General features: G+C 40.0%; 2 protein-coding genes across 3 annotated transcripts in view; both read right to left on the reverse strand.

Moving 5' to 3' along the window:
- LOC138043373 (uncharacterized) overlaps window positions 1-4,006 on the reverse strand; it is a 4,025-nt gene extending 19 nt beyond the window's left edge. Inside the window, exon 1 of the mRNA XM_068889611.1 lies at window positions 1-4,006. This exon is cut by the window's left edge and continues 19 nt beyond it. Within this exon, the coding sequence (XP_068745712.1) occupies window positions 90-3,428 (3,339 nt within the window). The 5' untranslated portion in view covers window positions 3,429-4,006 and the 3' untranslated portion in view covers window positions 1-89.
- The window catches only part of LOC138043376 (cytosol aminopeptidase-like), a 36,336-nt gene extending 21,782 nt beyond the window's left edge, over window positions 1-14,554 (reverse strand). For both annotated transcript variants that reach the window (XR_011131243.1, XM_068889614.1), the window contains exons 1-8: window positions 14,436-14,554; window positions 14,209-14,348; window positions 9,597-9,651; window positions 8,459-8,567; window positions 7,066-7,134; window positions 6,280-6,394; window positions 5,330-5,500; window positions 4,022-4,164 (exon numbers count right to left, since the gene is read on the reverse strand). Coding sequence is in view for 1 of the 2 variants with exons in the window: in XM_068889614.1 (XP_068745715.1) it covers window positions 4,022-4,164; window positions 5,330-5,500; window positions 6,280-6,394; window positions 7,066-7,134; window positions 8,459-8,567; window positions 9,597-9,651; window positions 14,209-14,348; window positions 14,436-14,513 (880 nt within the window). In the remaining variant the exon portion in view is untranslated. The remainder of the gene's footprint in view (window positions 1-4,021; window positions 4,165-5,329; window positions 5,501-6,279; window positions 6,395-7,065; window positions 7,135-8,458; window positions 8,568-9,596; window positions 9,652-14,208; window positions 14,349-14,435) is intronic.
- Between the last annotated feature and the right edge of the window lie 2,946 nt (window positions 14,555-17,500).

Raw genomic sequence — 17,500 nt, forward strand, 5'->3', positions numbered from 1 at the left:
CTTTCATACAAACTTGAATCTTACATGTATCTGGTAAAAATAAATAATAATAATAATGATAATGATAAAACTCAAATTAAATTAAAAATTTAAATGCCGGCGGTGGCGACATTAATCCGGCAATCGTCAAGAGAGTCTCCTATATTCCGGAAAGGTACTCGGGACCCTCTTACGCACGCATGTACTGATCTTAAGAGTTCAAATGAGATGACAGTTCTGAGCCAATTAATGACGTTGTTATAGGGCTCACCGTCCTTCTGTACTAACTTGTCTGCTAAGTGCTTAAGAAATCGTTGGCACTCATTTCCCATCCCACCGTTCGTTCCGAAAACCAAGGGTGTAAAGGATCCCATCTCGACCTCAAGCACTCGTTGCTGATATTTCCGCTTTTTCTCCTCTTCTTGGTCTTTAAAGACTTCGGATGTCGGCTTGCTCTGGTTACATTTGGAGTTAACATGCGTGACCCTGACGTCGAAAAATGCTGTAACTCCTCTAGACCAGAAATCTCCCGCCTTGATGTCTAAATGTGCCTCTGAGCTGGTAACTGCGCTTCTAAGATGCATCCGTTCGTTGTCAAGAGGTAAGAGGCGTGGCTCCGCCTCCACATTCTTACAAACTTTGGTGATGAATGATGTCAGTAGGTTTCGTACACCATCATGCCTTTGTGCCACAAACCCTCCTTTTTTACAAGAGAGGGCGTGGCCAACATTGAATCTATCCCCACAAACGCACTGGGCTGGTAGGTCGGTGAGAGGCAAGTTGTAACGTAGCCGCAGAGAGTCTCTGAATTCTTGCTTGTTAAGAGCTAGACCTTGATCTTTGAGGGGGATCGCGTTAAGCCAAGAGCTGGCCCCTTTGTCTCTTGCTTGATTGGCCAATCGAAGAAGATCAGGGGAGAGGGTGGAGTCAATCGACTCCATTTTTGCCTTTTCCCTTTCGGCCTTTAGCGCCTGGTGGTGACGTTTCAGCTCCTCTACGGAATTTTCGCCTGTTATCATGATGGTACTCTGAGTTGTTATGGAGTCTACATGTGCGGCTGTGATTGATGCTGATGCGGTAAACTGTTGTGGTGCTTCCGATCTCAGATCCGGCACGCCTAGTCCCCCTTGGGCCGTCGTCAAGGTAGCGAGTTGGCGCACTTCGTCGGGAAGGGGCTCTGTCTGGCCAAAGAATGTTGGAAGTAGTAGATCGTCGATTACCTCCTGGACTGGGTCGATATAGTCCTCAAATGACTCAATTGTGCGAAGAAAATAAGTAAACTTGGACTTGAACCCCTTCGTAAAAGCGATATACGCTGCGTGGGGCTGATTCTTAGCAATTTCTGATAGTGTTTCAAGTTCCCCTTTCCATGCACGCACTTTCTCCTTACAATACATATCCTTGTATTCTTGTGATCCAATGACCGCTCCTAGATGACGTTGACCCTCAATAGTGATATTAACTTCATCACCGAATACTCTCGCTGCTTCTGCGGCAGCTTCCTCTGACTTTACTATAAGCCAACTCTTTGACCCATTCACAAGGTAACCGAACTTCTCTCCTTCCTGACTCAACAGCTTGTACCAATCGTAAAGCGATGTGATTACTCCACCGCCTGCCGAATCATCCGCGAGCCATGCTTGTTTAACCCCCGGGCAGTGTGCTCTCAAATAATAAATCATCATTGATGTATTAACCGAGTACCAAGCCATGGCAAGGGGGTCGCCCTGTGTTGTCCCCTCCTGTGAGAGTATTTCACCTCCCCCACAGATGAAAAGTCTAGATGGGCTTCTGTAGGTGTTTATTATATAAAGCGCCATTTCCTTGCATAAAATCTGAATGTTGTGCAAAGCTACAGATCTGTTCATTTGGTTAAATGCATTACTTGCATCGATCAACAGTACTCCATCTGACCCCTCCTCATCGAAAATCTGGCTCATGGCGTGTATCGCGGCCTCTGCCCCTGCGCTGTGGCCTGCACAAACTTGTAGGGGCCCCGCAGCATCCTTGATATCCTCTTTAAGGAACACGGACACAGTTTTACCTATTATCCGTCTCAAAACCTCTCCGACACCGATTGGACGAATTCCCGGATCTTTGTCGAGCGGTATAAGCCTGCATGATGTATATGCCTCCAACAAAGACGGGTGGTACGACTTTGTGAGTAGTTGTCTTGTAAATATGGCTAGCTCTTCCCTTAACATTTTCCCTTCGTTCTTAAAATTCTTTGAGCATAAGATCCGTTTGTAAATTTCGGAATCCATTCCTGATGGTCCCGCGGAGCCTTTGGTTCTACTGGCTGACTTAAAAATCATTTCCTCATCTATGAGGTCAAACACACCTGGTGGGATAGAGTTGATCGGGCCATGTAACAGGCTCTCCTCTGCAATCTCAGCGGCTTCTGGATGTTTGTCTTTTAGCCCTTGCAGGACTGCAGGTGATAGATCGAGCAAACCTGATGAACTCTCATTCTCCAAGAGTTTTAAAGCTGCTGACAGTTTTCCTTGCATAACAAGCTTTGCGAAAACCTTAGAAAGATCTTCCACTGTTCTTGCCTTCTTCGAACTCTTAAACTTTCTCTGGATAAATCTCACTTCGCTGAGCAACTGGCTAAGATCTCCTTGCCTCCAGAGTGTTAAACGGCGCTTTAATGCTGCGCTATGCTCTTTACTTTTAGAAGTTGCGGAAGGCTTTTGCAGGATCAGGGTTGGAAGTACCATGAAGGCCTTTAAAGCGATTGAGTTCAGGTCGGAATTGACATTGAATTGCCTGATCCAAAAAGCCAGTTCTTCGACGAAACTCTTCCCGGCTCGGCCAGACGGTAGATTAAAGATGTTTCTCCTGTAGTGGACAATTTCATCATAGATAGCATTTATTGAATTGCAGAAGCTTTCGTGGCTGATATCGCCCCATTTTTTGTTCTTAATTTCAGAGGGAAACACCTCGTAGTCGGGCAGGTTTGGCTTTATTTTGTTTTGATCTGGTAATTCGCTGGATGGTCCCGTGGGGGGTTGTTGGTTGCAATCGCGTGACTGATCGATTAATAGGCTATGCAAATTCGATTGCGCTGAATTAGCATTTTCAACTTGGCGAAGACTTTGATTTCTTTGTGAGCCATCTTGAATATTATTTCCTTCGAGTACCAACTCTCTCTTGGCCGGCTCGCTCTCAGACCTGCTGCAGCCATCGGTTGAATCGTTGCATCTAAAAGTATTATTGGCGCTTGCTTTCTCAAGTCTAGCGGCTTGCGTTGTTAAATTGTGGCTTTTAAAACCAAGGTGTGCGTAGCCTTTCGCCTCCCATAACTCAGTCATTACTTCAATGTAACCTTTCTTTCTTCCACCACTATTAAGAGGCGCATGGTTCGACGAAACCAGACTCTGTGCAGTTTTTTTACATTCGAGGAGGTCCTCATTCATTTGGTCTGTCCATTTCCTTCGAGCCATCATATTTTTTGGGGAGCTATTCCTTACACGTCCACCATGTCCACGTCCATCTTAATAATAATAATAATAATAATAATAATAATAATAATAATAATAATAATAATAATAATAATAATAATAATAATAATAATAATAATAATAATAATAATAATAATGTTCCATTCCAATCAAAGACCTACAGAAGATCACAGTGCTTGGAACATCTTACATCATAAGAAAGGCTTAATCCATCATCCTAACCCTAGGAGCAGAGTAGAGAACCAACAAACTCAACCCACATAAGGGATCTGGGAATTGAACCCGGGCCACATTGGTGGGAAGCAAGTGCTCTCATCACTGTGCCATCGCCAATGATTACAACTCAAATCACATTAACCTATTGACCAGTAAATCGTCTGGCATAAGACAGAGTAAAATCAATCCTAGGAGTAAATGAGTTAAAGGGTTTTTGAGAGGATATGGAGGTTGTTAACCATCTGTTATTGCTGCAAATTGATGCAGCATGTTTTGCCTGTCTTAGCAAAAAAAAAAACAACAATCCAAACAATTCCACAGTAAAGTGAAAAACAAGTTATGTACATGTTCCTTTTCCTTACCTTTCCCAACGAAAATTAAAGGAGATGACTCCATGTTTTCAGCACCAAAATATTTCACTTCCAAGAATACACTGGGTTCCATTGATCCCTTCCCAACACTAAGAAAAGCACCCATTTTCTGTTCCTCTGCCCAGGATTGGCCTCTTGTGGTGAAACAAAATAACAAATACTTCACAACTAACATCCACTTACTCTTAACTTAACTAAAAGTCAAGTGAAGCTATGATCTTCGCAGTTATTAGCGCATTGTTTCCAATTGCGTAGAGAAGTCTGAAAATTCAGGACTTCCACGGGGTTTGAACCCGTGACCTCGCGATTCCGGTGCGACGCTCTAACCAACTGAGCTATGAAGCCACTCCCGGAACACTCCCGGGACCATTAGAACCCACAAATGACCAGCTCCCAATGTCAGTGGCTTCATAGCTCAGTTGGTTAGAGCATCGCACCGGAATCGCGAGGTCACGGGTTCAAACCCCGTTGAAGTCCTGAATTTTTCAGGCTTCTCTACGCAATCGCAAAAATTGCGCTAATAACTGCGAAGATCATAGCTTCACTTGATTTCATATCCGCAGTTCATATGTGATTCATTTCATATATACCATTTCATCATTAATTAAAAGTGTACCTCACCTCCAATTCATGTTATTTGAAGAATTTGAACAAAATTAATTTTGAAGTACATGTACATGTAGATCAAAGAGAAGAGCCTTTTAATTGTTTCATGAAATACTTGACATTTTTTTCTGACTTTCTAAAATGTTGAAAATGTGCCAATATTGTGGCCAGTTTGGTTCATGAGAAAAAAAGTGAGAGGCAGTGGTTAATTCCTCATTTAACATTGAGGCCAGCTACACAATTCAAATTAACGTCTTTCAAAAAATGGTGTTTAATGGCCATCAAAACTGCTTTTTAAAAGATGACACGAGTTTTTCCACACGTTTTAAAATATTGCTATGATGCCTGCCTGACCTCATGGGAAAGAGAGGTTGAAGTATTTATTTATAATATTACCAGTACATACAGTGTACATGTATATTGCTTGTGAAACTTGCACCTACAATTAAATAATTTTACCTTTGAATTAAGCCTCTTTTGTACATGTAAGTAAAAAGACACAACTTACAATAATCATGCACTGTGTCAAGTTTGTTTTTAAACCTTCCTTATAAAACGCAGGCTTCCAAACAAGTTTCCTTAATTTATACATGATTAAACTTAGCCCTCAATTTAAGGACTTTGGTTCATTTGATCACATTAAATATCTGAAACTTAATACCAAAAAAAATGTACCAGTAATTTGCATCATACCTTGCATAAACTTCCACATTTTGAAGATCAGAGAGTCTTTTAGTCATGGTGTCAGCAAAAATTGTGGGTGTCATTAAGTTTGAAGGAGTCTCCATCAGCTCTCTTGCAAAATTCTGTGATCCTGATAGCAGCAATCCATGGTGCCAAAGTTGACGCCAATTGTGCACTTCACTGAAAGCAGCACATGTTTGCAGACATGACAATATATTCCCTTTGGTTACCAGTAAGCCCCTCTCCCCTCTCGAGTGAGGCAAATTTACCCACCACCTGGACCCCCTGGAAAATCCAATCCCCTCCATGTGGGACTTATAGATATTTTCTAGAAGTAAACATTTATTAAAAAAATAAACGATTAAATTAAATGATGAAATTAAAATGAGCGAATCACTTTGGTGGTTGGTTGGCCGCATCGTTCAATGATGCTCTTAATGTGACTGCGCGATGCAGTTATGAGTTATGCTTTCAGTCGATATTTGACTCTGTGGCTGCGTGATGCAGCTCGAGTCAAATACCCACATTTCACCCTTGCTCACCATAGAGTCTTCAGTAGCTCAGTGGTTAGAGCATCCATACTAGATCACAGAGGGTCGTGGGTTCGAATCCCATCGGGCTCGGATTTTTTCCAAGTTCCCAGTGGGTTCAATTGTAACACCTTTCGTTTAATATGTGAAATGAAAATGATTACATTTTTATCAACACAATGAAAAGTTCATTTAAATTGCATGCATGGATTTTGACACGGATGACATTTTAATTGTAATGGTAATTTCTAGTCCTCGTAACTTTTTCTATAACAGGTGAATGACCTATCAAGAAAGAGATAGAGCTAAAATGAAAATCTTACAGACTGAAGTTTAAAAAAAAGCAAATGTAACTAACCAACTTTTCTTTGAATATTACAGCAAAACTACTTGCCCCTTGACCTGAGAGACAATAACACTTTATTGTACCTTGTTAGATTATTTTCTGTGGTATGCTCATAAAGTTGAAGATCCACTTGAAATGGTTTGGATGACTTCAGGTTATCAAAGCTAAAGAGAGCAAGGGCTGCACCCTCAGCTGAGGCTACAACAAAACAGAAAGGTGAATTTTCCAAGGAATGTAAGCTACAAGAGATGCAAAAATGCACATAAAGTACAATGTAAGGTTTAAGGAAGGTAGGTAACTTCATTTACACTGTAATTGTTTAGTCTTCTGGCACTGGATCACTAACTGAGGACACCATAAACTGATATCAACAAATTAATTTAATGTAAATCAAATCAAATGTTGGTTTTTGAGGAGAGGGGAAAACCAGAGTACCTGGAGAAAAACCTCTCAGAGAAAGTAGAGAACCAACAAACTCAACCCACGTAATGGCGCTGAGTCTGGGTATATAACCTGGGCAACATTGGTGAGAAGTAAGTTATTTTTCTTCTTTTTCCCATTTCTTCGATGTACCTTAGAAAAACGAATTGCCAAAGTAAATTAAAGCAATTTCTATGCAAACGAAGATACATTGAAACTTTAAACTCATGAAGTTGAATGTGTAGTTCTTAAACTTTTCATGACCACATTGAACGAAGAAAAAATATCTCTGTCTAATCAAGATTACAAAATGAAAGCATGTGACAACTGTGCAATCTAGAAAACTGTAATACATACAAGAAAAGGTTTGCCTTTGAGCCCTGTACAAGAGACAAAGGTTTACTTGTTTGAAGAATCTCTCTTAAGCATGTAGATGAAAGATGAGGTACCTTGAGGATGTGAAAGTCCATCAACCTCAGCTGTTCGTACCCCACTGTCCTTGAGAACCTTTACACCAACTGCAAAAGGCCAGTTTAGAATGAATATACATTGATAAAAAATGTTGATTTATTTTAGAAGGATGGTAGACTGATGGGGATATTCTGGCAGATATAGCTGACAAATGGATAAAAAGATGTCGCATACAATACGCTGGAGCTAGACTCCGTGTTAAAATTCCTGAATCTTTTATGAATTAGCATAAAGACCAATGAAACACAATCACGACAGACCAGAACATTCAACAACAACTGTTAAGAATCCTAACTGGGTGGAGGCAAGCCACTTGGCTATTAACAAGTGCAGCTGAGAAGTTGAACCATGCAGGGACTATTAGGAACAAATTCAACCAAAGGTCAAAATGTGTCTTGAACCCGAAATCCCCAGATCTCAAGTTAAGTGCCCTAACCACTAGGCTTCACTGGCTCCTGTGCTATTGAAATGCCTCGATATCTGCCTCCTCTGCTATTGAAATTAATTAAATGTACATCCAGTAATAAAAATTTTCAAATGCTCCATTTGACCAAAAAGATTGCTTGGCTATCAATCTGGATCAAAGAAAGCAGTAATTCAAATTAAATGTTTAACATAGGCCATTTACAAAAAAAGCAAAGTAAAGTTAAATTGAGGACCTGACTTCAGAGAAATCCGGCTAATTAAGGTTAAAACAACAGTTGATCCTGGCATCCATCACATCCTGGGCACCAAATCTGCTGTCAGTAGGATGACAACAGCAGGTCATTTCATTCAAACTTGAGGAACAACCATTATCCAGAATAGCTCTTGGAGATCGTGAACTTTGTATTGTTCAAAACAATGAATACATGTTTCACGGTTCAGAGCAATACACCAGCCTTAGCCTAACACTTTGTTCAACAATGATAAGCCACAATAAACCAGGTCAGTTCTTAACGTTTATTCCAACGATAGAATTGAGTTAATGTCAAACTAAAATATAAAGTTAAATGATAACGCAACAAAACCGGCATCACAGAGGTCATGCGTTCAAACCCCGTGAAAGTTACCTGAATTCTTCAGGTGCCTATAAAAAGACAACAGCCTCAATTTCTCCAATTCACCACTAAACCGCACTTCACAAACACTTGTCATTCCTTTCTGCCATTGTTCGGAAAACTGCTTCGGTAACCACATGTTTATCCTTGCAGGAAAAATATGACATCACTGCAAGAATCTTAAGGAATCTGTAGGACTCCTGTAGAAATCTACTACCATACATGTACATGTACATTGTATAATTATGGTGAACGGAAACATTCAATAATTTTGTCACGCTTTTCGCAGTACATGTATGTCCGATAATAATCATTATTAGTAGCATCTTACTTCCAGAGGCTTGTCTAAGGTTGGCTGTTCTCTTGCATTCTTCGCTGGTCTCTGCATCTGATTCAACTTCTTTTTGGCCAAGACCAACAACCACAACACAAGGGTAATGCTGATGATGAAAAAATAAATAAAACAGGAATTTGCAACTGAACTTATAAGAAAGAAACTAATTGTGACACTGGACTTATTCCAATTAATTAATTACATGTATCAATGAAAAAGGTTATACAGTCATGTAGAAAAAAGCCAGGTCCTCTCCTGCTTAAGGCCTCCAGGCAATGCCTTGCCTACCAGGATCTCCTGTGTACAATGATGTAGTGATTCCTATTTCAATGACATGCATATGGTTGTTGACTTGAATTAAAAAGTCCCAGAATGTTCATCTCTAGCAACTTTCCAATACCTCTGTGATGCCTTAAATGTCTTGAGTGCTACGTACTGTATATACATTAATTTAGAGGGGCAAATGAAGGCTAATGCAAATTCAAATTCTTAGTTACAGATTAATGTCCAAAAAATAATTAATGCAAGTAATTAGACACACTCAATTTTTATATGTGTAATGGAGTGCCCGCTTGCTTTTCTCCCCATCTAAAGCAGGTACAACATCATAAACACTCCCTTTAACTATGCTCCTCAAGTAAAAATAAACATGCAGCTGTATTTACCCCAACCTAAAAATATCACTTAACATAGCACTTACCTTTTTGCTGAAAACAAGTACTAAATTCTCATTCTGGTACACTTACCTGGACACTTTGTGCTGAGTATCAAAATTTGGCATCTTCTCACACATAATTAAGTGCATGTCTGGACATACACGTAACTGACTAAAATAATTATTGAGGATCATTTTTATCTTTTGCTCACAGTTGGCCAAACTTATGCATAAAACCTGCAACCTAACATTATTCCTGAAATTTGCACTAGGTTAATACTCTCCTTCTGAAGTTTAGTCTCCTTCACAGCCGTTATTAGGGATGCAAAGGCTGCCCCCACAGGGAAGGACGTCGATTAACGGCTGCGAAGGAGACTATCAGAAGTTTGGCCTCACTAATGTCTCAAAAAAGCAGAAGAAGAAAAGCCAAGGAATACAAACCCCTTTGCTTCACATCATAAGAAGTAATCTGGTACAAACCTTGTCTATACCAAAGTATGTCTTGGATTTGCCAACCTTCCCCTCAAATCCTGACCTAACATAGCAGCAACAGATCAAACACATTATTGTTATGTTACCATTGTAAAACATGGTTAAACATGAATTCAAACTAATTCTACAACATTATAAAACAGTTGAACAGTTGAATTCAAATTCTTTCACATAATAAAACTGCATGTTGAATGGAGAACATGGGGGTATGCTACTCAGATGCGATGTACTATAAAAATGATAAATAACTAGTCAGTGAGTAGATTTCAAAAAATGAAGCAAAGAAAGAAGTAATCCAATTTAGTCACTCATGGACACATGGGGATATTCTGATGGGGATATTCTGGCAGATATAGCTGACAAATGGATAAAAAGATGTCGCATACAATACGCTGGAGCTAGACTCTGTGTTACAATTCACGAATCTTTTATGAATTAGCATAAAGACCAATGACACACAATCACGACAGACCAGAACATTCAACAACAACTGTTAAGAATCCTAACTGGGTGAAGGCAAGCCACTTGGCTATTTACAAATGCCTTCCTAGGTTTGGTATGTTTGGCTATGGCGGTGTCCAAATGTATTTGAAGTGCAAGCTTAGGATACAGTCCGACCTAGGAGACGAGGGGGGGGGGGGGGGGAAACATCAAGTTCCACACATTTGCCAGGCCAAACAACAGTCAAGGACAAGGGAAAAGGATGGGTGTAACTTTGTGTGCAGTACACAGCACGGGAACCGGTAATGGTAACACCATTAAGTTCATAGTGGATGACTTCCGAGTCCTTTATGCACTTGGCATTTAGCACAGTGGACAGTGGCGATTAGAAAAGGTTGTAACATCTACATCTAGGTCATCAAATACGAGGGCATCAAGAACAAGTTGTTTGTCAATTCAGGATAAGATAAAGCGAGTTGACTACGGTCAAGGGAGTTATCCCATCAGCCAGCAATGTTTTAGTAACTACGGACCAAGTTTGGAGAAGTCCAATGACTTATTTCTCCTACAAGAGTAACCTATGCAGTGCTACTAATCTTGTACTTTCAATTATTTCAAAAACATTTCCTTTACATTGACAGCTTGTAAACAGGCCATAAATTTTTGCAAAATTAGTAATTTCCTTTCAAGATAAATAAAGTTTATTAATATTAATTGTAACAGTACAAATAATACCATTGTTACATTTAATGGTAAATGGTAATGCTGTCACTATCCAGTTGTATACTGCTCTATTCAATTGAAAATCTGGGAGACAACTATTCATGAATCTTGTATTATACAAGTTATATTGCCAAAAGAGTGACGAAAGAATATCACTGTTTTTTCTTTATGAAAAGTAATCCTACTTGTGAAACACAGAAAAGGGTTTAGCTAACACTCGAAACATCACTTTTCAAATTTCTTTACAGCGGTCAAATTATCAATTCAGTTGATAAACCGCTTTTCTTTATTTCACTTCCCCAATGACCTCTTTATCCTGTACATGTTATGGGTAGTGGGCATTGTTCTAAAAATTTAAACTGATTTGAAAAAAAAAAGAACTTTTCAAACCAAAAACAAAATTAAACCACAACATAGTCAGAGTCATCATCATCAGACATGAGTGAGGCATTCATGATCAAGACAGGTACACTGTAAGTACAGTCCTCAGGAGGTAAATATGCGACCATTGCCGCCTGATTGTTTGCACAAGGGGCATGATTTAGGTCACTTGGATCACAAAGTTAACAATGGGAGTCCATGGTCGGGATGACTGCTTGTAGTAGGGGTGAGGTGGTAGCTGCATGGGCCTCGTGACAGAGGTGCAGAGGACTTTGGAGTTAGCCGTTGTGTGGACTTATTCAAGGACGAAATCAAGTGCCTGTAAGATTTCTGGTTTCAGTGAAGTTAGTGTCTTTGATGTTAGTTCAGTGCCATAACACTGTTTTACAAGAGAAGGTACATGTAGGTCGGAATGTATTGGTCTTAACCAAGACAAAACTATCATGTTTTCAAGTCCAGCTCCTCATCAACCGGAATGGTTGCACCATGGTGAGTTATGTACTGTTGGCAACAAGCAGATTATCTTTGTGGAGGACATCAACTGTTTTATGTTGGAGAAGTGTAAAAAGCGGGCGCCAGAAGACTCGAAGCCCTCATGGGCTCTTCTTGCTTGCCAAATAGAGTTAATGGATGTTGAATTCTTCAGAAAGGTACATGTATTAAAAATTAATAACAATTTGGCCTGGCATGAGTTCAAGGTGTTAACTCTTCTGACAAGTGTTTTGTCGGCAGGAAGTAGGGATCTCTTCCCTATCAAGAGTGAGTCCTCTGTAGGGGATGGTGGGTGACTTTTTCAGTCTGCAACGTAAAATTATCTGCTAGAAAGGGGGCGAAGCTAGCGTCTAGGAAGAGAGAATACTGGAGGTTCTGCCTCCAAGCTTCAAACAATGTGACTCTTTCATTCTTTGTTAGGGATCATTGCTTTCAAGCTGTACTGGAATTCATGCTTTAAAAATAAGGAACAGTGACTTGATAATTTCCTTGAGTGGAGATGGCTGCTCAGAGTTCACTCAATTGACCATCGCATAGGTACATGTAGACTTATTGTTGCTTGAATTGGCGAGCCAGCTTTCAGGTCCCAGGAGTCCTTGTGGATTAGCAGCCACTGCCACCAAGCCAGTGAAAAGACAGGCAAGGAATGACTGGTACAACAAAGGAGCTCAAAAAGTGTTATATCAAATTGATCTCATAATACAATGGCAGACTGACAGAACACACGAAGTCATGGAGGTAAATCATGCGCACACATAATTATACTACTGACAAAGCCGCATTGACATAAATACAACTTTGTTGTAGTTGATCAATCAAACCATAACTTTCATGATTTAAGCAAGCTATTCAATGTCTGGCTGAATTGTTTAATGTAAAGTTCCTTTTGTGTTCACTCCATAAGCAAGATAAGTAGGGTCACCTGTAATTATTACCAGTGTGTTTTTAAAGGCTATCAAGGTAAGCAGACGAGTAAAAAGTTCTCAATTGTCAGTCGCTACCTTGAGGGTAGAAAAGGGGGGTACATTTGTATGTATCATGCATCACGCCGATTTTTTGTTGGCTGTACGCATGCACATGTAAATGAGGCTTAACTGCAGTAACCTGAAATCCATTGAATGAATCAGCGGCAATATTCTGTATTTAGCGTTCTTTTTGATCAATTAGATGTCTTAGATCACACATCAACATTTTCAGTAATAATATTGTTTTCAAGAGAGGTGTAACTCAGATAATTCATGATCAAAGCTACAGTTAAGTGTGGTAGGCCATCGGTTGCACTGCTAAGATCAGGTGGGGCAAATACTGAGTGGAAAAATGCGTCAATTGAACAGATTAGCTTTATCAATAGGCGTACTGGTCTGCACCACTTAATACTTAACTACCCCAGGAATTCTAGCAGTGTTGGTAATTGCTTTGTAATAAGACCAAAATTTACAATCCATTTGACCAGTATTCACGTTTTCGATAACAGCAGGAGATTGGATATGAGAGCTATCTGAGTTAAATGTAGAAGGACCATGCGATCAGAAAATGGTGTTATGGCTACCAATTTGAACTGTCTGTCCATCTAGTTTCACAGATCATATCAAAGAAACTTGACACATCACAGAAATCTACAGGGTAAATCACGCATCACACATCTGTGAAATACTGGATCATGCATCACGCTGCTATGGCCAATCACACATCCCACTCCTAATTTGGGTCTGATCACGCATCACACTAGTTAATAATTTTGGGGCTATCATGAATCACAGAAACCCCCTTTGCCACTCTCTACCTTGCCTTTCCTCCCGCAGCAGCGCCTCTCAGTAATTTCCTTGGATGCCACAGGCAGCCACAGTAACAATTCGGGCCCATTCCTTTTTTTAATTTTTTTTCATCGTAGACTTCGTAGTCACCCAGACATACCCCATTGCTTTTGCATCGTGTTTTACTGATTGGTAGATTCGAATAGACTCAAATGCTTTGAATTCCTTTGGTCTGGTTTCTTGCACCAATCATATGTTGAGAATTAAAGCTTTCAGGATCGCTTTTTTCGGTGAATTTTCGAAAGATGAAGCTCAAATTCGGCAAAGGTATTGGGTATTCTGTGGCATCTATGTTTTCAGTTGAGAATCTCAAGGGTTTGGCGTCAGTTCCAGCTTGAACAAGACGAGGTCACTGGTCAGTGGCTCGGTTTTGCTTGCCTTGTCACTTGTCTTGACTCTCCAACTGGCGGTCAAGAAAAGATCTCGCAAAATGACACCTACAGAAACAACTCAGAAGGACCAAAAGAACATAACACAGGACTCCCCTTTGTTTGATCTTTCATTGAATGATTTGCTTTCAAATTTTATTGCCGAGCAAATAGCAACCGCCGTAATGTATTTATCCTTCTACAGATCGATAACAGCAACAACACCAATCGAGGATGGTTGGCCTGTGCATTCGATTCCCTACCCGCTTCTTTCAATATAAATGGCCATGGCTCCATGGCTCCTGACATCAATTCATGGCAACTGTTGCGTTTTAATATATACACCTTCAAAATCAGAAAGATCACTGTTTCTTTACTTACAGTTTGACCACTTCTTTCAACCTTCCTGACGTTTTTATGTTAAAGTTCTTGGCTGCCTCGGTAAACAAGTCATCTACATTCCCGTTGTCCTCTTTACACCCTTCGTAAACACCAAGAACAACCCCACGGTCGATCACGGCCTGAAAGAGGACCACGGAATCCCAAAGTCTGTAATTAGCAGATGACGATGATTGCATGATTATGAGTAGGTTGCATCTTATTCTCACCTTAGAGCAAAGCGTCCTCAGTGTAGGCAAAAAAAGTCGTGACTTCCGAGACATTTGTGCCATCAGTGATACCGCCATGTTCTTTTAAAGTCTGTACTGCGTTCCAGTCCCCAATTTTTGTTTCAGTCACACAATCTCAAAAGTCGTTACATGTAAAGGCGCTGTTAATTTGTTACACTGTGAAATGTTTCGTGCAACTTGTCCCGCCATAATGTCGCCAAAACATTGCGAGACAAGTTGCACGAAACATTTCACAGTGTAACAGCGCCTTAAGGACGGTGCCTACTAATTCAGAGGTATTTTTGCCCCGATTTGTGATTAGGCAGGAAAGGTAGATCTTAACAAGTGTTAGTGAAATCCAAAAAGAAAATTGGGGGTAACCACGCATTTTTCAAAGATAATTCATGAACAATATTTGTAAAAAGCGCTAAAATACAAAGCAATGTATGGCGTTTTTTCTCAAATTGAAGCTCAATTATCTCTAAAGAATGCATGGTTACCCCCAATTTTCTTTTTGGATACCAAGAGTACTTACGAAAACCTACTTTATCCGAATAGTTCTAAACCGCGCAAAAATATCCCTGCATTAGTAAGCATCGGCGATAGGAAATCCGAGTATCTGAAGATGCGCAGAACGTATGCGCAATAACAATAGTAGGCACCGTCCTTAAATGACCGGGGCGACAGTTTTCGATGTATAGACCGCCCACCCCCCCCCCCCCCCCCCCCGCTTGATAGCGAATGCAGAGTGAGACTTGCAAACTGAACGTTTCAAAGCAATATATTGTTTCCAAGCCCCTTGTCTACTTAAAATCTGTTTTGAAACTGGCTTTTGTATGAAAACGGATTCGTTGTCAAAAAAATTAGTATTTTATAGGGTCAAGGACAAAAACTCTCGTTGCGTTAACGTGCCCGGACCGCGCGAAGAACCAAATCAGCTAGATCGCAGGATTCGATACCGTGCCCTCTTAGAAAAATAAATTGTTTTATTCATGACCGGGGGATTCAGGGCGTAACAACAATTGCCAGCGGTTTTGTTTAACAAAAAAATTCCTACTTGTATAAAAGATATTTGTTCAGGGTTAATTAATGAATACAAAAAACAAACAGAGAAATCGGTGGTAAGTTCTTGTCCACGTAAACAATTAACGCAGCAAAGGTGGAATAGATTTTGGTGAAATGTAAAACATAATAAAACCCTGGTACTGAAATCACTTGCTGTGGGTTCTCTTGAGATTGTTTCCTTTTTCTCGTTTTCCTATCTTTCCTTTCACTAGACAAAGGTCATTGGGTGGGGCATTTTGAAACAATGTGGCGGGTGCTGCGTTTCAATCTCTCTGTTCCAGTTGTCATTGTTAATTTTTTAACAGGATTGTGAACGTACCGCTAAAAATGAAATAAACATGGTTAAAACCTATCTGTTGTTAGAGGTTTTTCTCCCAGTTTAATAGCTCTTGCTCCAAAAGCCAAACGTTTTCTTTCCACGGGCAAGGCAAAATCAATACCAACCATCGGTGTCAGTCTAATGATTCTAAGGAAACATTCTTTATACGATGACAATGACGTTATCTTTGAACGGAACAAGAAAAATGCTCTCTGACTTAGCTTTACCACCTCAAACTGATTTTTATAGCAAGAAGCTGAGGGCTGAATATCATCGTATCATTCATTCAGTATATAGATGTGATACAATTTCGTCTCTTAATTAATGATTCGTCTCTGTTTCAAATCGATTCCAAAAGCAGCTCGCATAAGGGAATGGAGTCTCCTTTGCAGCCGTTTTGCAAAACTAACTGTTTTACGGCCGTACTTATATTAATTAGGGACAGTAATAGACGAAATATTGTAAATCATTGAGAAAATTGAGTCAACGGGTTGTGGTTTCCGTTATGTCCAGAAAGGAGCCAGTATATCTGCAATTAATTTCTTGTTATCTATGTATAGTTTCAAAATCTTATTTCCTTGCGAAAACTGAGTTTTCATTTTCCGCTGGTTTTCCTTTCCGAGTGGATGTCACTGCTGTCGAATGTCTCGGCGGCACTCAAATTATTGACCCTATCGAAGTTGCTCTAATTGAAGTTCAGTACAAAGTGTGGTGTATCCTAATCAGATAACAAACAGCAGTTAACAGAGATGGAGGGGAAAATGGTGAGACTCAGGCCAGAAAATGATTTTGATGACAAGTTGTTCAGTTTGGACGACTGTGAGGCTAAACGAATTTTTGCTTTGAATATTCGAGAAGAAAGACGGCTTGAAAGCGAACGGATGAACCTGGAAAAGCAAAAGGCAGCGGAGAAAAAGAGACTCGAAAAGGCACAAAAAGACGTTCTAATTCAATTTATCAAGTCAAGGAAACGATCTTATACGGTTAAGGTATGTTCATACAAGAATTCGACCGCAAACAGTGTTTTGCAGCCATGGACATTTTCACAGAAGACGTTTAGTGTAAGGTCAGAAAACTGTTCAACACAAAAGAACACAAATGTATCAAAACGAAATCGTTTTCAGAAAGGTAGCTCTGATCACAGCCCGCATGCTAGCCAAGCTACAACGTTAACTAGTTCTTTCAGTGGTCAAGATGTGGCGGAAAAAAATATGTCTTCCGAAGAAAAGAGGCCCCCATTTTGTGAAATTGATCGAAGATGGACATTGAGCAAAACGAGAACTAAATATTTTGGCTTTCCGCACAACATCGTAAGCATCAGTATGACAGAAAGACAGCCAAAACGTTTTACGACTAATCAAGATAATTTTATTAACAAAAATTCGACAGAAGTAGCTGAAGAAAGAGCGGAACGCCGGAAAGCAACCTGTTCCTTTGATATCGTTCCGCCTGCGGTTTTGCCTTCCTTGTATTCAAAGACAGAAGATTCGACCAACAAAGAAAAACTGCACGGAACTTTGACGAGGAGAAACCATAATCCAAAAAATGGGCTGTGGGATGGCTTGGAGAATTGTCGCTATATTAGGACGTATATAATGAACTTCAAGATAAAGTAAACGAGTTTTGTAATATACTCTGCTTCTTCAATGTACCCTATTTTTCCCTGTGTTTTCTCCGTCAT

This window comes from Montipora capricornis, chromosome 3 (assembly GCF_036669925.1).
Source record: "Montipora capricornis isolate CH-2021 chromosome 3, ASM3666992v2, whole genome shotgun sequence".
NCBI lineage: Eukaryota > Metazoa > Cnidaria > Anthozoa > Scleractinia > Acroporidae > Montipora > Montipora capricornis.